At 37.7% G+C, this 21,106-nt stretch overlaps 1 protein-coding gene across 1 annotated transcript in view; it reads left to right on the top strand.

Annotated features, from left to right (window-relative positions):
* Window positions 1-21,106, top strand: part of lonp2 (lon peptidase 2, peroxisomal) — a 70,359-nt gene that overhangs the window by 26,916 nt on the left and 22,337 nt on the right. The window contains exons 10-11 of the mRNA XM_063066924.1: window positions 5,964-6,090; window positions 9,100-9,215. Coding sequence (XP_062922994.1) covers window positions 5,964-6,090; window positions 9,100-9,215 — 243 coding nt within the window. The remainder of the gene's footprint in view (window positions 1-5,963; window positions 6,091-9,099; window positions 9,216-21,106) is intronic.

Below are 21,106 nucleotides of genomic sequence, written 5' to 3'. Positions count from 1 at the left end.
CGATTAAAGGTAAAAAAATTAGCCTTAAATAAATCCTTATGCTTTTTTGTAATTTTAACCCTTAAATATGTAAAGAAATTGGTAACCAATTTAAATTGGTTATCTGAAGGTATATCAAAATATTGTGATCTGTTTTTGGATAATTGTTTCCTGTCTTTTGAACAGTTATCTAACAAATACAATTTGCCTAGATCCCATTTCTTTAGATATTTATAGATTAGAAAATTTTTGAATACTGTTCTTCCTACCTTTCCGAATTTATATTCATCGGATATTTTGAGAAAAATTTTAGGTTTAAGTCCTTTTCGGAAAGGTGTAATAGCAAACATTTATAATATAATTATGAAAATACGTCCAGACATATCTAATAAAATTAAGACCAATTGGGAAAGAGAGCTTAAGATTACCTTTTGAAAAATGGGAAATAATTCTTCAATTAGTTAATTCATCCTCTATATGTGCTAAACATGTGTTAATACAGTTTAAAGTAGTGCACAGGACTCATATTCTCATATAATCCTATATGTGATAGATGTCATTCCCAGATAACTTCTTTAACTCATATGTTTTGGTCATGTCCTCTTTTTAAAAAAAAATACTGGAAAGATATCTTTGATATTATTTCAACTGTTTTGAGTATTGATTTACAACCCCACTCTACTACTGCAACTTTTGGTTTACCAATGATGGAACCAAATCTTTTAACATCTTCAGCTTGTCAGATGATTGCATTTCTTACAGTAATGGCCAGAAGATCCATTTTGCTGAATTGGAAAGAGATTAATCCCCCCCACCACATTTCATTGGTTCTCTCAAACTATGTTGTGTTTCAAATTAGAAAAAATTAGAAGTGTTATTTATGATCCCTGTATTAAATTTGAAAAGACTTGGAGGACATTTATTCAATATCTTCATATGATGTAATTTGACCTTTTCCAAACCTATTCTATTTCTTTTTAGTATATGTTGAGAGGAGCAAAATCGACGGCACTAATGGTTCTTTTTTTTAATGTTTCACAACAGCCCATGTCTTTTTTTTCTGTAGTTTAGTTGGTCTATTTTGTTAGATTAGTTTTTTTCGGGGGGGAGTGTATATTGTTTTTTCCTTTTTCATGTAAATTTGTCTATATATAATATTTGTATCCTGTAAGATTAGGAGGTTTAATATCCATGTATTAACTGGGTTTATACTTGTATAGGATAATTACAACCATATAATCCCAATAACTTTGTATGATTACTATGTTATGTTCATCTTTATCATTACGATACTAATAATTAGATTGAAAAAGAATAGAGAGACAGTCAGTTGCACGACAACTGCGGCGGGGTGTGCATGCCATTACTTATGAGACTAACATAACTACATCATTGGCAGTGATGCTTCACTCCCCCAGTGAACTCAATGTGTTTTATGCACACTTTAAAAAGGGAGCATAACATTACACCTGTGTGAATTCCCACAGTATCAGGTGACCTTATGATCGATGTCTTAGAGGATGATATCAGAACATCCTTTCAAACGGAGAACCTTAGCAAAATCTCAGGCCCTGACAGTATACCTGGCCAGGAACAGAAAATCAGGGCCAACCAACTATTCAAAGACAATCTACAACTTGTCACGACTATAGTGAGAGGTTTTCACCTACTTCATAAGGTTGTCAATCAGACCATTTCCCAAAAAGAGCAGGGCAAGGTGCCTTAATGACTATCGCCCAGTAGAATTCAAACCAACAGTAATGCTTTGAGATATTTTTCATGGTTTGAATTAACTCTTCCCTGAGCACAGAACTGAACTCGTTGCATTTTTCCTACTGCCAAAACAAGTCTACGTGGACATGTGCTCACTGGGTCCACTCCACCTTGGAGCACTTGACAACAGCCAGATATATGCCAGGCTGCTGTTTATTAAGTACGCTTTGATGTTCAATATCATATTCCCCTCAGTGTTAATTGCCAAGCTTCTAAACCTGGGCCTCTGTACCTCCCTCACAACTGGATCATTCTCCGTATCAGGAGACCACAGTCAGTGTGGATGGTAAAAACTCCCTGCTATCAACACAGGCACACCTCAATGATACATGCTTGGCCCACTGCTCTGCTTTCTCTATACTCATAATGTATGGCTAGGCACAGCTCACATGCCACTTGTAAATTCACCATGTTGTTGGTAGAATTTTGGATGGCGATGTGGAGGTTACAGGACTGGTGTCACAACCACCTTGACCTTCTGTAGGTCGTAGCTGGACTTCTTGCAGGCTCCTTTATATCTGGTCTTAAATGCCGCAGATCTAGCCCTAAGCAGAATGCGAATATCCTGGTTATTTCTGGGCTTTCGGTTTGGGAAAACTCAGTACATTCTCAAAAGCACACACTCATCCATACCATCATACCCCCAAAACTAATCAATAAGTTCCAAAACCTTGGCCTCAATACCTCCTTGTGCAATTGGATCACAGATTTCCTCACTTATAGACCCTAGTTAATTTGGATTGGCGACAACCTCTTCTCCAAGATCCCCATCTGCACAGGTGCACCTCAAGGCAGTGTGTTTAGCTCCCTGCTCTACTCACTTTAGTGTCCCATTACATGCAAAGTGATTCTTTCCCCCATCTTCAATCCTCAAACTGCCTTTCTGAACTTATGCTCAATACATTCCTTCAATCTGTTGCAACAATATAGTTAATTGTATAATCAACCTTGCCCTTCAATCATACAGCAACTGTCAATTTTCTGCCAAAAACTTCCATCTTTGAAGATGACCAACTATTCTATGCTCCAACCATTTGTTCCACCTCAAAGCTGTCCAATCTCCACCCTAACCACCTGCACAACTCCCCTTCCTCATCCACCCTGCTTCCTCTGTGATCTTTGTAGCTATCGGAGCACACAAAGAACAAGCCCATTGGCCATGCCATTTTGGAGCTTGTGTACAGCAGAATGTGTAAGGCTCTTCAATTGAACAGTTGCTGCATTTGTCCAAAATCTCCTCTTGGTTTTCTCTATCCCAAAGGAAGATTCCCTCAAAGTCTCCAGTAAGTCTAGGCAGTTCCATGGATCGATGACCTGCTTCCCAATCAGAATCAGGTGTACAGTCCTGATTTGGTGCGGGTCTTCAGGCTCCTGTACCTCCTCCCTGATGGTGGTAACAAAAAGAGGGCATCTGCTGCATAGTGAAAGTCCTTAATGATGGATACTGCCTTCTTGAGGCACTGCTTTTCAAGATATCCTCGATGGTGGGGAGGGATGTGTCCATAATAGAGTTGGCGGAGTCTGTAAACCCTCTGCAGCCCCTTAAAATCTTGCACATTGGAGCCTCTATATCAAACTGTGATGCAACTAGTCAGAATGCTCTCTATGGTACATCTGTAGAAATTTGCAAGAATCTTTAGTGACATACCAAATCTCCTCAAACTCATAATGAAATAGAGCGGCTGGTACACCTTTGTCATGATGGCATCAATGTGTTAGGCTCAAGGTTGATATTCCCAAGATGTTGGCACCAACAATCAGTTCCTTGTTCTTACTGATATTTTCCAGAAGCAAGGCAGGGCAAGGCATGGAAATTACTGTAAGGTACAAAAATTACATAGTGCAAAGGTGAACAATGGGGTAGTGTTCACGGACCATTCAGAAATCTGACGACAGAGAGAAACAAGCTCTTAAAATACTGAGTTTGAGTCTTTGGGCTTCTGAATGTACCTCTGCCCCAGTGGTAGTAGCGCAAATGCCCCAGATGGTGAGGGTCCATAAGGATGGACCCATACTTAATTACTAGCTGAATGTGCCGAAGTGCCTTTTATGACTTGAGTTCTGTCCTTGATAAAGGGCATTCTTGTGTATTTAGTTCTAAGTTATCTTCGACATCTCCTGCTCTGGTAGGCCTGAAGTGTAAGTTTTTCCCCCACACCATCATGCGCATTGGATGGCAACCCTGCCATTTCTTTAGCATTTTTTTGTTTTATGGGATCGGGTTGCTAGCTCGACGCTAAGGCCTGAAGTGTGTCTTACTCTAGTTTCAGCTGCAGCGATTGCTTGTGAATCCCAATATCCCAAGTTCTATTTATCATACACTCCAGTATATAATGAATACGCTGGAGTACTTTACACACAAAATGCCGGAGGAAGTCAGCAGGTCAGACAACATCTATGGAAATGAATAGACAAGCATTGTTTTGGGCCAGGACCCTTCATCAGGATTGGAAAGGAAAAGGGAAGAAGCCAGAATAAAAAGATGGGAGGAGGGAAGAGTACAAGCTAGAAGGTGATAGGTGAAGCCAGGTGGGTGGGGGAGGGCTGGATTATGTCCGAAGCTGGCAGGTGATAGGTGGAAAAGGTAAAGTGCTGAAGAAGGAAGAATTGGATAGAAGAGGAGAATGGCCCATGGGGAAAATAAGGAGGAGCACTAAGAGGAGTTTATAGGCAGGTGAGAAGAGATGAGGTAAGGGGAGGGGGGCAAAGTGGGGAAATTGAAGAAGAGGAAAGGGGGAGGAGAGAAAATTACCAGAAGTTGGAGAAACTAATGTTCATGCTATCAGGTTGGAGGCTACCCAGAATATGTGGTGTTGCTTCTCCAACTTGAGAGTGGCCTCATCGTAGCATTAGAGGAGGCCATGGACCAACATATGGGAATTAAGATTGGAATTACAATGGATTGACAAGATTCTTTCTCTTCCGCCCCCCAGCCCCTTTCCCACCTATCATCTCCCAGCTTTTTAATTCATCCCACCCACCTGGCTTCATCTATCACCTTCTAGCTTGTACTCCTTCCCCTCCCCTCACTACCTTATTCTGGCTTCTCCCCGCACCCTCCACCTTTTTGGTCCTGATGAAGGGTCTTGGCCCAAAATGTTGACTGTTTATTCATTTCCATAGATGATGTCTGACCACCTAAGTTTCTCCAGCACTGGATTCCCAACCGCTGCAGAATATCCCGTGTTTGATTATTATAGTACTGTGCAGAGTTTTGGTCACCTGTTACAGGAAAAATGCTAGCTAGAAAGAGTGCAGAAAAGATTTATCAGAATGTTGCCTGGATTTAGGGTTCTGAGTTACAAAGAGAAATTACGTAGACTAGGACTTTGTTGCCTGGAAAGTAGGAGATTGAGGTGGACCTGATGGAAGCATATAAAGGGGAGAAGTAGGTTGAAAGCAAATTGTCTTTTTCCTGGGCAAGGGTTGCTGAAGACAAGAGGACGTAGGCTTAAGATCAGAAGAGAGAGATTTAAAAGGGACATCGGGGGGCAGCTTCACGCAAAGCATGGTGTGTATTTGGAATAAATTGCAAGAAATAGTGATTGAGCAATGGGGGGGAGCGCAAGAGCGACATATAAGAACTGTCTGGATAAGTGCATGGACAGCAGAGGTTTAAAGGGCTGTGGGCCAAGATGGGACTAGCTCACTGGGCAACACAGTTGGCAAGGACGAGTTGGGCTGAAGGACTCGCTTCCATGCTGTATGACTCCAGGAATCAACAATATGGAGAAAACTCTTCTGTGAACATGGTATGTCAAATGAAAGAAATCTGTGAACTTTTCTCTCTCCTGGAAGGACTATTTGCATCATGTGCAGTGGGAAAGAAAGAATCAGGACAAGTGCTTTATCTTTGTTTAGTAGCTTGGGAAATAAGTAGGTATAAGATGTAATTTATCTGAATGTTGGGTTGGCAGTATAGATTCAAAACGTCATGTAATTTTCCAAGGTTATATTTTAATTTCTTTTGGTATTTATTTAATTCTGTTCAATGTCATGCTTGCAGTGGTAGCTCTGCATTATAGGATTGATTTCCATTCTGCTCGCGGTGAATATTGTACAGTTATACGTTACAAATTAATGTGACATAATGCTTAATTTAAAGGTACTTGCGAATTGAATGGAGGATTCTGAAATGTTCCCTTCTCTGAGGAGAAGCAAGAGATTTTATATTCATGTGTAATTTAATTCATTTGTTCTTCAAATATTAGGCTATATTCAAGAGGAGAAGATGGAAATAGCTCACAGGCATTTGATTCCTAAACAATTGGAGCTACATGGCCTAACACCCCAACAAATTCAAATTCAACATGAAGCAACTGAAGGTATCATCAGCAGGTCAGTAATGTTTATAGTAATACACTTACTTGCAAAATACAGATTTTATTGGTAGTTAGTCTTCCAGACCAAATTGAGCATTATAGCGTTATTACATGAGAAACTGAAATGATAAATCATACATTTTTTCGTTCTTCTAACTTTATTAAATAATGTTATTGAAGTAGATCTTGCGATTCCTGCATTTATTTACCCCAAAAAATGGGATATTTAATAGTACAGCATAAATAAGCAGGTAAATTGGTCAGAGTGTATATTAAAGTGCCACATGGTGCCAAAGAGTAAAACACATATATGAAATTATATATACAAAATTGAGGATGTAATCTTAGAAACAAGTTCTGATGATTTATTTGCTTGTGCTGGGGGAAGTTCAGTTTGTGGAAAAATATCAGTTCCCATATATGATTCTGCAGACAAATCTTAAAGTAATTACATGGTTTGAATATTTCATAATAGGCATAATGAATTTAAAGTAATGCTTTCAGGATTATTATCTGGATTACCAGTACATTAGTATCTACCACACTACCTAATCATGAATGTTGAACTCCTCCAGTTGTGTACGATTATTTTACAGCCTCTCAGTCAGATTGTTAAGTGGAGTTGTGTTATGAAGGAGAGAAGGAATGGTGGAGAAAAGGGGGGAGGGGAGCAGTAATGCCAGGTTGAAGGGAAAAAATAGGAGATAAAGGAGGGCAGAAATCTGGTGAAAGCCAAATTAAGGAAGGAGGGTATTATTGAATTGGTAAGGTGTGTGTTGATCTGTTGAATGTATTTGTGGATTGAGAATTCCACATGCTTTAAATATGTCTCATTATTATCTCCAGAACATTGTCCAGCAGCATAAGTGTCCTTGGAATGACAGAGTTTATCTGTGCTTAGACAAAACTTGCTCAGCAGAGAGGCAGCTTTAGGATAAATAACTTGCTGAAAAAGTTTTCGTTCATATTCATTGTTCAAAAGCATGTTGTATAGCTTTCATAATAAAGTTGCTTATTGAAGAGTATTCAAAATTAAAACTACTTAATCATTGTAAATTGTAACCGAGAAACAAAATAGTAAGTGGCGTATTATGAGCAACACGCACAAAATGCTGCCTGGCCTGCTGAGTTCCTCCAACATTTTGTGTGTTGCTTGGATTTCCAGCATCTGCAGATTTTCTCTTGTTTCTGAATGGTGTATTATGAATTCAGTGATAATTGACGTATCAAATTGACCACCCAGTGTTAAATGAGATCCTGGTTTAAGGTACAGGCAACAGATAATTTGATTGGGCATTTCATAGCAAAATAATAGACTTTAAGGTGCCATTTTCCAGTGTGAATCTGGGGAACTGATGCTTCAGTTGTTGGTAATCCATGAAAACAGCTGATGTCAAAGGTAATGAGCGTATGTGGTGGTTCTGTCCTGAAGGGGATAATTTTGAATGGAATTTTGTCTTTGAGTCAGGATTTTTTCTCCGCTTTGAAAGATTTATCTTCTTTATCAAAGAAGGATGTGGAGCATTAGGAAAGGGTACAGAACAAGTATACCAGAGTTCTGTCTGGATTAGAGAATATGAACTATAAGGGGAGGTTGGACAAACTTGGTTTATTTTTTCTGGAGCATAGGAGGCCGAGGGGCAGCCTGATAGGTTTATAGTATTGCTAGATGTGTAGATAAAATAGACTACCAGATTGATTTTTTTTTTTGCCTAGGGTAAGATGGTCAAATACTTAAAGACATGCATTTAGGGTAGGAGGAAGAAAGTTCAAGATATGTGTAGGGCAAGTCTTTTTTACAGAGTGCCTGATGGGGGCTGATGGGGATTGTGGTGGGAGCATATACAACAGTGGCTTTTGATAGGAGTTTGGATGGACATTCAGATGTGCAAGGAATGGGTGGTTGTTGGTCATGTACAGGCAAAAGATATTTACTTTAATTTGGCATTGTATTTGGCAGAAACATTGTGGGCTAAAGCACCTGTTCCAATGCTGTACTATTCTATGAAAAGGCAAAAATTATAAGTGTATGCAGAGCGATATGATATAGATATCTATAGAAAACTGAATTTTCTTGGGGGAAAAATGGTTTATGTACAGTCTGCCTGTACTTACTAGTTGATATGTTTTTGTAAATTAAAGAGTTTGTCACCTTATCTATTCTCATCACCTCATTGGTCGATCTCCTCTTAATCTCACTTTTTCTATGTCTCTGAGAATGCTGATAATGAGATTTTTAATTTTTTAAAAAAATGGTGGGAATGAATGTTTTGTATAATTCTACCATTTCAAAATCTTTCTTCAAGGAATAAGGTCTGTACTTGGTTTTTACTGGAGTCCCAGCTTGGATTCCAAGAGCTTGCCATTAGTTGGACAGTTTGTTTCATCTCCAGTGTGTTGTCCTACTTTCTGCAGTATTCACAAATCGATTTGCAAACTAAGTTTTGACGTAATTTGTTAATTGCGCCACTGAGACAAATTTCTAACAAATATTACAGGATTCATAATAAACACTTTGCTTTTAAGGAACCTTTGGAGGCATGAGCCAGGGTGGGGAAGATGAAACTATATTTAATGATAAAGGCATAGGATGACTGCATTATTTATCTCTGGCTACTTTATTCAGAAAGCCGGAATTCCTCTATAGCGCACAGCTTTGAAGCTTTGGGAATAAAGGGGAAATAGCTGTCAGAAAAGCAAGGATTGTTTTTAGATGAGATTTGATATTTAAACAAACTTGACAATCAGTGTAATGCATTTGCCAGTGGACCACTTACTTCAGTGCTTCTTGATCTGATTTGTATTTTGATGCCGGTTAAGTTTCTTATCAACCTAAGGAGTGAAGTGATTACCTATGTTCAAATAAACCTATAAAAAATAGAACATTGGAAATAGTCCCACGGTTAATAATGGATCATGTAACATTCTGCTAATAGTATCAACTGCATTGTTAATTTATCATGAAAGATTTTCTTTCAAAACAAGTTAAGCATGGGGGGGATAAAAGTGTCTCTGTTCCTTTCAGATATACCAGGGAAGCAGGAGTACGCTCTCTCGAGCGGAAGATAGGTGCCATTTGTCGTGCTGTGGCTGTAAAAGTGGCAGAAAGTCAACATAAGGTTACAAAATCTCCGAAAGAAGGTGAGAGAGCAAAGAATATTCTGTTTCGGGGAAACAGTCCTTTGATATTTAGAAGTTAGGATACAAACAAGATCATTCCTTCTAACAGAATTATTCACTATTCTACCTACATTTTCATAATGTAGGTAGATTAGCATGATGTTGAAAGATATTTATTAAATAGTAAAGTGGGTGAAGAGATGTTATAATTAATATGCTTATCCCACTGGTTAGAAATTGTTCTTTCTCAAGAAATATCTTGGCATATTGTCCAAGATGGCATGATAGTAATTGAAACCAAAATGGTTAGTATTAACCAAAATACAATAGACTAAAGGCAAACAGGTAAGTTAAATCAATCAAATAAACGTTGCAAAATTGAGCTCTGTATAAATAGAATTATAATAGGGGAAAGGGTATCAGCTTAAAAAGTAAACTAAATGCACATGCACAAGATGGAATGGATCTAAATGGATAAAATTATTGGTTTTGAGTTTAAGATGATGTTGACAATGTGATTTTCATGGTGCCCCTCAGGAATATTGTGATTAGTCTTAGTCATATTATGGCAAGTACAGTGGATTCTGTTTAATTTGACCATTGGTTAATCTGGGCAGCTGCTTATTTGGGACAACTATTACAACACAAAAACTAATCGAGATTCTCTTTGTTTATTTAGGACACAATGCTGCTTAATTGGTGACTGTTGTTGAACAGTTTCTAGCTAGAGTCACTTGCGTGCACTTGTGTGGCTGTTAGAAACTACACCATTTTGTGCTAGGAAGATTATTGTTAGATTGCAACACTACTTTATGCAGAAGATCAATTCAGGCAGTAGGTGGCTGCACTGATTTTGTTCATTTGCAGTCAATCAAAAGAACACGCATTGTACACTGGAGGAATTCCTCCATCGATAACTAAGGAACTAATACAAAGTTTTATAGTACTGTAGTAGTATTAGTAGTGTTCTAATTTGTTCTGTATTTCATTTAAATACATAATTTGTTACTCAGTTAAATTTTTTGTACCTTTTTAATTACTGCCATGAAACTTTGGCTAATTGGGGTAGCTGCTTTGTTGCGCTAAATTTTACTAGTCTCGATGTGTCCCAGTTAACTTAAATCTGCTATACCTGTGTCTGTACCTGAAATGTACCCCTTTAGTCATGGTAGTGAGGAGTGGTGCCATGAACATACAATAAATCAGAAGGTTAAGAGACAAAACAGACTTGTTCTGAACTGGCTAATAGCAATAACAATAGCAGGGACAATCCTTGTCTTCCTCTAAAGTTGTTTTAATGGGACAGAATCAGAAAGTTCCATTAAATTGTGTACAGGTCTTATTTCTTGAAGAGTATTTCTTATTTTAGCTAATCCATAATTATGCTCTCCATAATATCATAACTCCAGAATGAAGGTTAAAAAATCCAGTTTTGACCAGTTCAATCTGGTTTTGGCAGACTCCAGCCTTTTATAAAGAGTCTTTTTTAAAAGATGAGTGGCTATCAGACTGTTGGGAAAAGATATTGGAGATGAAGAAATGGCAGACAAATTCAATAAGTATTTTATGTTAATCTTCATTGTGTAAGACAGCAACTGTTAGCCAGAAACTCGAGTGTTGGGGCAGAAATGCATGTAGTCGCGATTCCCAAGACGTTGCTTGGGAAGCTGAAAGGTCTGAAGGTAAATAAGTGAGCTGAACCAAATGAACTTACACCCAGGGTTTTGAAAGGGGTAGCTGAGGATATGGTGGAGGCAACAGACGCGATCTTATGGTTCCAGTGGACTGGAAAATTGCAAATGCCACTCCACTCTTTAGAATAGAGTTAATCTGACTTCAGTGGTTGGTAAGATGTTGGAGTTCATTATTAAGGATGAGATTTCGGGGTGTTTGGAGGCACATAATAAAATAGGCCAAATATAACATGGTTTCCTTAAGGGGAAATCTTGCCTGACAAATCTAGTGGAATTCTTTGAGGAGATAGTAGGCAGGATAGACAAGGAAAGTCAGTGGATGTTGTTTACTTCGACTTTCAGAAGGCCTTTGACAAGGCTGCTAAGTAAGATGAGAGCTGGTGGTATTACGGTAAGGATACTAACATGAATAGAAAATTAGCTCATTGACAGGAGACAAAGAGTGGGAATAAAGGGTTCTTTTCTAGTTGGCTGCCAGTGACTAGTGGCTTTCGGGGGGGGGGGTGCGCGCGGTGGTGTTGGGACAACTTCCTTTCATGTGTTATGTCAACAACTTGGATGATGGGATTGACAACTTTGTGGCCAAGTTTGCGGACGATACAAAGGTAGATGGAAGGGCAGGTAGTGGTGAGGAATCGGAATCTGCAGGAGGGTGGTTGAGGAGAAGGGACAAAGGGATGGCAGACGGAATACAGTGTAGGGAAGTATACCATAGAAGGAATAAAGGTATAGACTGCTTTCTGTAGTTTCCCAAAAGATTAACCTGCAGTTTGATTTGTTGGTAAGGAAGGTAAATGCAATGTTAGCATTCATTTTGAGAGCACTAGAATATAAAAGCAATGATGTAAAGTAATGCAAACAACAGGACCGAGGCTTTGTAAGGCATTAGTCAGGCCACGTTTAGAGTATTGTTGCCTTTATTCGCATAGTGAACCTTCAGGGCAGAGAGAGAGAGTCCAAGAGAAATTTTCTCTTCTGACATGATGTTTTCTACTACTTCAACACAAAGGTAACAATAAATGATTAATAACAGTTTCAATTGTTATAATCACCAACTTTAACATTTTGAATGTAGTCAGGTAAATGTACAGAATTATATATACACATTGTTAGCACATCCCAACTTTGAATATTCAATACAGTGGATTCTGGTTATTTGGGTCATCAGTTAATTGGGGCAATCATGTACTTGGGACAACACTTCTAGAAAAAATCTAGTCAAGAAAATAGCCTCGATTCCCTTTGTTTATTTGGGACAATATTCTGCTTAACTGGGACAGGAGACTGTTGCCGAACAGTATCTAATTAGCCCCAGTCACTTGCAGTTGTGTGGCCGTTAGAAACTACATCATGCATAGAGTTTTTAAATATTGTCAGTTGCATGTGCTTGTGTTATCCATTTGGGCTGAAAGTTGCCGATTCAAAAAGAAGTAATTTTTGATCATTTCTTGCCAGGAAATGTAATTAGGTTAGACACTACATCTTGTAGAAAGGCAGTGAAGGCAGGCCATTGTCTGTACCGATTTTGTTCATTTACAGTCAACCAAGTGAACATGTAGTGTATTCTGGATGAATTCCTTCATTGATTACTGTTAGGAACTAATGCACCTTTTTGGTGTATTTTAGTAGCATTGGGAGTGTTCTAATTTGTTCTGTATTTCATTTAAATATTTAACTTGTTACAGTGAAATAGTAGTTTGTCTTTTTTTATACCTTTTTAATTATTTCCATGAAATTTCAGCTAATTGGGCCAAAATGTATTGGTCTTGATGTATCCCAATTAACTGGAATCCACTATACCTAATATCGGAGAAATTGAAGGGAGAGTTATTGGCTTCAGTTAGTTTTTCATTTTCTTAAGAGAAGGATGAATGATATGAATTAAGCATTGTTCTTTTGTGCATAAGGTTTGAGATCTCAAAATATAGTTCTACATTTTTGTGGTTGTGATAAGCACTTATCATCAATATGCTGAGGAAAGCAACTTCTAATTTCCAGATGGGTGCAGTTAAGCGTGGTAATCTAGTGATTTTCTGCTTCATGGTGAATGCTTTTGAATTTCTGATAGATGGAAATCTTCATCAAGTCACTTAATTGATGGTAACTGCAACATGTTCTGAATTGTTTTTGTATTTTTTTTATATAAAGAAAATCGAGATTGGTCTTAATCCCAAATTTCAAAAATGATTTCAAGTTACTTTTTATACATTTATGATTTTGCAGTTTTTAACCTAATTTCACGTGCTCAATGTGTTTTCCTTTCTGTAAATGTTTAAGATCATAAAAAATAGTGCTATTTACTTTGTAGATTGGTGTCTTATGATTGGTTGTCCAGTCGATAACGGCATGTTTCTGGGTGCCAAAGGTCATGGTCAACTACTTAATGAAATTAATGTTGGGAAAGAGAAAATCCAGGCAGAAAAAATTGTTGGATTGTTGTAGAAGCTTTCTTTAAGGTCATCTTTAGAATTATTAGTGTTGATTCTGTATAATTGTTAACAATACTTTAATAGATATAAATCTTAAATGATTGTGACCAAGATTTGAATAGTGGATGTACATTAATGATGACTTGAAAATTTTACTTCCCATAACACTAGTGATTGTTGAGATAATGGGTTCCTTCTGCAATGAGAGATCTTTGGAAATGATTGACTGCTCTTGCGCAAATTTGGTCAGTAATTGTTCACTTAGACACCCAGATTTCAACTCATCTCTGCTTGGACTTCAAAATCAATACTCCTGTCTTGTTGCTACTCAATATTTTAATCAAATATTATGTTCAGAATCGAAGTATGATATTGGTGACACTAAAGTATTGGAGTTGAATGTTTATGCTTGTTTTGGCAGTACATTGAAACTGATGTTCAGCTATCTGATTGTTTGGAAATCCCAATCCGGGTGTCTGATTCAGTGGATTATGTTCGATGCACTCCCTTTTAACTTGTCTGGTAGTAAACTTAAACAAAAACCTACTGCTCTGAAATACTTAAAGAAAAACTAGTAAGAATTTTGGGACATTAATATGAAATTGCCAGTTCACCAAAGTTGTGAGTGTGCCGATTATTGGAGTCTTACAGTATTGGCCTGGATTTTCCTGAGAAATGTGGTTCACTTCTATTGTAAAAATCAGCTTTCCCTAGCTAATTTGCACATAAATGAAAGCTCCATGAGAGATCATTGCTAGGTTTTTGACTTCACTTCCGATTTAGTTAGTCTATGTATGAAATAGTTGCAGGTTGTTAGCCCAAATTTCTGGTTGCACACTTCTGGTGAGAAGTTTTCAGAGCTGTTTAGCATTTTATGTGGGATTTTGAAAATGCAGCGAATTTTGAAGAAAGTTGAGATAACGACTACATTTTGTAACAATTTAACATAAATTATAGCAAGTCTGTGTAAAGGATTTGCACTTTAAGAGTAATATGCCTAGAGCATATCAAAGCAATTGTACCAGATGTTTGGGCGACGATTTAGGTTCCGGGCCAGAGTTAAAAGTCAGGGTGTCGGGCCTGAGGCAAGGGTTCAGCTTGCTGCTCCGTGAAGTCTACTTGGCTCTGCACTGAACTAAGGGTCTTTCTTTGTGGACTTCAGTTCAGATCGCTATTTGCTTGTGTTTGCTATTTGCATGATTTGTTTTTTTTTCTGTCTGCACATTAGGTGGTTGATGTTCTTTTTTAAAACCCCTATGTGTTTTTTCACTTTGTGGCTGTGTGTTAGGCAACATATCCCAAGGTTGTATAGCGTATTCATACTTCGGTAATAAATAAATGTACTTTGAACTTCGAATACTTTAGCTGCCACATTAATTCTTTGTGTATATCAGATGATAACTAATTTTTATTACCCAACTTATAAATCGAAGTAACTGGCCTTCAGCAATATTTACTGATTCTCCTGTCATGCAAGGCTATAAAAAGAATAAAGTAAGAATTAACAAAGTGCATTTCCAGAAATTAAATATGCCCTTCAGGTTAAAAATTAAAAAAAAAACAGAACATGTTGAAACCCCTCAGCAGGTCAGAACTTGTTCAAAGAAACAGTTGATGTTGAATGTTGACCTTTTCAACAGAACTGAATATCTGAAAAGAATCTTCAACCTTAAATGTTAATTCTGTGTATCTTTCCACAATTAATGACCTGTTGAATCGTTTTTTTACAGCAGTTTTTTGTTTTGAATTTTTTCATGTAATAGATTGTCCACAGAGAATACCGTTTTTGCATTTTTGGTGAAGTTAACTTCCCAGATTCTTCCAGAGATGGGTGCTTTATGGTATGTAGCTTGGAAGATGTGTCTATGTAAGTCATAACAACTTAAGAAATAAAGGTAGCTCATATGGCTCTCCATATTTGCTCTGTTATTTAAAAAGATTGTAGCCAGTCCAATATCAGCAAGTAGATCATTTGTAGGCTACTAATAACTATAAAGGATCAGAGGGACCTTTGAATGATCCTTGACATTAGAAAGATGGAGAGAAGAGCTGATTAGGGAGTCATCTAGGATACTTGCCTTTATGAGATCAGAGAGCCATGTTAGAATCTTCACTTTAATCAGGCCTCTGCTGGAGCATCATATATAGATTTGCTCACCAGAAAGATATTACACAGAGGACAGTTATAAAGAGTGTTGCCATCACTGGAGAATTTTGTTTGTAAGCAATGGATGGTTAGGCTGTGATTGTTTTCTTTGAGCCGTAAGAACCTTAGCAATGATTTAATTGATGTTTGTTTCCCTCCATAGGTGCTGGGTGGCCTGCTGAGTTTTTTCAGCAGGCCGGTGTGTGTGATGAAAATTTCCAGAATCTGCAGAATTTCTTGTGTCCCTTATTATTCTGTGCGGCTTGTGAAGTTCCAATTAACTCGTGGATTTCCATGGAAAATGGCTGGAGAAAACTTATATATTTAAGTTCATATACACAAGAGATTCTGCAGATGCTGGAAATCCAGAGTAGCACACAGAAAATGCCGGAGGAACTCAGCAGGCCAGGAAGCATCTATGGAAATGAATAAACAGTCGACGTTTCAGACCGAGACCCTTCATTGGGACTGGAAAAGAAGAGGAAAGATCCCAGAAAAAAAGTGTGGGGGTGGAGGGTGGGTGAGAGCAAAGGTGATGAGTGAAGCCAGGTGCGTGGGAAAAGTAGAGGGATGGAGAAGAGGAAATCTGAAAGAGGAGAGTGGACCATGGGCGGAGGGGAATGAGGAGAGGTAATAGGTAGCTGAGGAGAAGCGGTAAGAGGGCCAGAATGGAGAATAGAAGATGAGGGAAGGGGGAGGAGAAAAGAAAAAAATACTGCAAGGAGAAATCAAGGTTCATGACATCAGGTTGGAGGCTACCTAGACGACACATGAGGTGTTGCTCCTCCACCCTGATAGTGGCAGAAAAGGAGGCTGTGGGCTGACATGTTGGAATGGGAATAAGAGTTAAAATGGTTGGCTTTGGAAAATTCTGCTTTTTGCAGTTGGAGCAGAGCTGCTCAACAAAGCAGTCCCACAATTCATGGCATTTCTCATCAGAGGCCGCATTGAGAGCTCTGGATGAATAGACAATCCCAACAGATTTGCAAGTCAAGTGTTGCCTCACATGGAAAGACTGTTTGGTCCTTTAAGTTCGTGTATTTTACAGTAGAAATTAGTTCTGTGGGTTTGCTATAGTAAAAATGTCCGTGGTGACAGCATGTACTTGCCTGATAGCCAGCATTTTCCCAAAGGAAAATAGCTGTTGGTGTTTATTTTTAGATCAGAGTTGCAAGATATTGTATACTCTCTTGATCAGGCTATTTTTGTAAGATTTTTTTTCAAAAGTTTAGGCTGCTGATTTTGTAGCTCTCTAACTTCTGTAATTGTTGCTAGCTGGCAGTGCTGTTCGAAAAGTAAGAGAAATCAGAAGCTGTATAAAAATATATGTGGTAGGCAGTATTGCTTCAGAGACTGGCATTTCTTGCTGATACTTGGTTGTGACCTTGTATATAAATTTAGAGGCACAGGTACTTGAATATGTTGAGGAAAATGTCCTTTGTGAGCACTACTTCCAGACAGAGTTTAGAATCCTGGGAACTGAATATTGGAACGTTCATATTTGTTGTTTAACTTCAATTATGCAGCGGTGTTCCACTCACTTATAAGGCTGAAGAATCTTTCTTTCTACAAGTTTTTAACTCCTAATGGCAATTGTATCTGATATATCACTTGGTTCAGTTCACTCTATTACTGTGCAGTATTTCAGCTCTATTCATTAGCATCAAGGACAAATAGTTCAAGTATTACTAGGTAATAAGTCTTAATCCGAAGCTCTTTCAATTTCAGCACTTGCATTTGTTTCTATTTCAATCCTTCATGTTTTTCCAGAGATTTTGAAGAATATAATTCATTTGTTACAGTTATCTAATACTGTGAGGATGCTTAACCAATTCACTGTTAATGTTCACTATTTGATCAGTGCTGCTATGAGGTCTCCAATCAATGCAGGACTGATTTAATATTCTCTCTAATTCATGGTGTGAAAGAATTGGACAGGTTTAGAAGCAATAACATACTGGGTAAATAAATACAGAAAATACTGCAAACGCTTAGCAGGTAAGGCAGCATCTATGAAAGGACAAACAGTTAATGTCAGGTTATAGGGATTCTTAAGAAAGATGGAGGGAGTGGGAAGCTAGTGTTAGACACCAGAAAGGTGGAAGGTGAATGGCTATAACACAATAATGTAATCAATGCCTTATTTGGGAAGAGTCTTTCAATTGTACATCCTTGATTGTGAGCTTAAAAATTAAGGATTAATTTGGTATGTAAAACAGCTGAAAATTAATACTAATCCGATTGTTCAAAAATAAAACTTAAGAGAATATAATAATATACAATAAGTGTACAAGGACATTTTTTTCTGTTTGCTATGATTCTTTTGCTTCTAATCTCTTAAATGCCCTGAGCTTTAATAGCGTCACGCGAATTGCTACGCTACCATGGCGCCCACACTTCACGTTTGACGTGCTTTGTCATGGTGCTTCCGTGTTGTTTGTCCAACTGCACATGATTGCAAGTTCCACGGTGTGACCATTCTCTGGGGTAAAAATGTATTGAATTCATTAATGACAGTTTTATATCTGTAGGCTTTAGAAGGTGGAAATAACATATGTATGTCTGCTCATAAAGAGGTAGATAGAGGAAGAATGTTTTCTCTCACTGAGGAGCCTGCAACTCAGGGTTTAAATTTCAGTACAAGGGCTAGATTCAGAAATAAAATGAGTGAAAGTGTATTCACTCATGATGGTGAATGTCTTGAAGTTCGGTGATTGAGCTTATTCAAAACCGAGATTGATAGGTTGCTGGATATTAAAAGAATAAACAAACATGGGGAAACTGCAGGAAGATGGAACTAAGGTAAAAGGTCAGGCATGAGCTTATGGCAGAGTAGGATCAAAGCATGAACTATTCCTGCCCTTTTTCTTGCTCCATGGAATATTACAAGATCTTTGATTTCTTCAGTCATTCTTCTGTCTTCTGTCAGCCTGTTTGATCTTTCCTGATAAATAAGTCTATTAGTATAATTACCAAATGTATTGATGACATGTAATCATGACAGCATGTGCTTGTAGCATTAACTACAGTGTTAACTAATCTGGCATACTTTGTACTTTGGTGCCAGATTGACAGGTTTATCAGACTGTTTGATGTTATAACTATTAATACTTCAACTCTATTAATTCCCTCTTTCATGTGCTACACATGATTGTTTTCTGTTACAGCAGATAAGTGGGAGTGGAGGAATTCAGGTCAGAGTGAGTGGAAAGGGAATACAGGAATAGGGATGCCAGTGTGATGTGTCAAACCACCAGGATTTCCAACTCGACAGATGGTGGATTATTAATATACACATATATACACACACAAATACACACACACATGCTGTTGGACCACTTATTAAATGTTATAAGCAAGATAGAAAAGTGAGTAGCTTGGGTAGTTACTTTATTTCATTATTGTTTCATTACACCTATTCAGAATCCATTTGGTGGGTGATGAATTATCAGCTATAAAATCATTAGTGTTTTCATATACTTCAGATGTTCTGCAATTAATTTTGAAAATATTTTCAACATTAATGAAGCTGAATTTCCAGAAATTAGTTCAGAATTCATATCTCACATAAATTTTAATAGGTTAAGTGTATTTCAAGTTTTGTTTAAGTGGAAATAATGTAGGAATTTATTTGTTTACGTCTTTGTCTAAAGCCAGGCATCAAAGCTTTGACTTCCTAATGAACCTTTCTCATTAATTGAACCGAATATTAGGTGAAATATCATGAAAACTAATGTGATACTATGTATATATTTGGGAAATTTGAACACAGAATTTGTTTCTGTAAATGTAACTTACCTTCCAGTAAAAATCTGATAATGTAGAGGAGTGAATGGGTTATAATTAATATTCTTTTAATATTTTGATGTTATTAGCCTGATTCATTTTAGTGACAGATTTTCGTAATACTGATTTGTACCATTTATTCCATCCCTTGCGTCCACTAGAAAGGGCCACAGTATACACAATCATAATCCATCTTACATGAATAAATGTAACCTGTGAAAAAATATAGTTCAATGGTTTTGATATGCAGTCTCTAATAAATATATTACATTAACCTGGATTTTAATGTTCAAATTTGTACTTGTGGCAGTATTTGTATAGCTAGAAAAAAATAGTAATATTTGATTTTTTTAATAATCAGGTCTAATCCTTATACTATAGATAAATAATGTGCTAATATTGTCATTGCATCAACAGGTATTAAAAGTTATCTAAATATATTTAAATAATTTGTTACTCAGTTAAACAGTAGTTTGTTTTTTTTTATATCTTTTTAACTATTTCCGTGAAACTTTAGCTAATTGGGGAAGCCGCTCAAAATATATTGTTCCCAATTAACCGGAATCCATTGTACATACATACAACTGAGTATTGTTGGACACTGTTATCAGTGTATTATATTATTCAATTTCATCCAAACAGTAGCTGTTTGTTGCTTGTGTGTTCTACTTAAATTGTGTTAAATTTCTTGTGTATATTTTGTATACTGAGCATTTATTGATGTGAGAAAATAAGGTTAAGCCTAGGAATTATAGACCAATGACGCTTACTTCAATGTAGGCAAAATATTGGAGAAGAGATAGAAAATCTACAGCATAATGCAGGCCCTTCAGCTTACAATGCTGTGCCAAACATGTACTTTAAAAATTACCTTGGGTTACCCATAGCCCTCTATTTTTCTAAGCTCCATGTACCTATCCAAAAGTCTCTTAAACGACCCTATCATATCCGCCTCCACCACTGTCGCCACTCTGCGTTTTAAAAAAAACTTGCCCTTGACATCTCCTCTGTACCTACTTCCAGGAACCTTAAAACTGTGCCCTCTCGTGTTAGCCATTTCAGCCCTGGGAAAAAACCTCTGACTATCCACATGATCAATGCCTCTCCATCATCTTATACACCTCTATCAGGTCACCTCATCCTCCGCCGCTCTAAGAAGAAGTTCACTCAACCTATTCTCATAAGGCATGCTCCCCAATCCAGGCAACGTGTGATTTATGAGCATTTGGAAAAACATAGTCTGACTGGGGAGAGTTAGCAAGGCTTTGTGAGGGGCAGGTCATGCTTCAAAGAGCCCAATTGGATTCTATGAAGATGTGAAAAAATGTATTGATGGATGAAAGTAGAGCAGTGGATGTGGTGTATATGGATTTTAGTAAGGTGTTTGAAAAGTCTCAGTCAGAAGGTTGGGAGGCGTGGGATCCAAGAATCTTTGCTGTGTGCATTCAGAATTGGCTTGCTCATAGAAGGCAGAGGATGGTTGTAGATGGAGTGTATTCTGCCTGGAGGTTGGTGACCAGTGGTGTATTGCCATAGTTAAAACAGGACATTGATGGGTGCAGAGCTGTGCTAAAAAGTGGCAGATGAAGTTCAACTTGGCATAGTGTGGAGCAACAGAGGAATCTTGGAGTTCACATCCATAGAGGGGACAGGAAAGTGGTCCAAAAGTGAAAAGTCACCAATTAAAGGCAAGAACAAGTTGAATAGTCCATTCTTGCTTCTATTTCTTAGTTTTTATAGCTGGTTATTATTTTGAAATTTATACTGGTCCTAATTGCGCCCAACTAGTTGCTTTACCTGACCCAGTTTAATTTCCCCACCCGCATGTTCTCACAGCTCTCAGCCCAATCCTCCCAG

The sequence above is a fragment of the Mobula hypostoma genome, chromosome 14 (genome assembly GCF_963921235.1).
Source record: "Mobula hypostoma chromosome 14, sMobHyp1.1, whole genome shotgun sequence".
Classification (NCBI taxonomy): domain Eukaryota; kingdom Metazoa; phylum Chordata; class Chondrichthyes; order Myliobatiformes; family Myliobatidae; genus Mobula; species Mobula hypostoma.
Note: the sequence above shows the minus strand (reverse complement) of the source record. Positions and strands in the feature narration are given on the sequence as shown.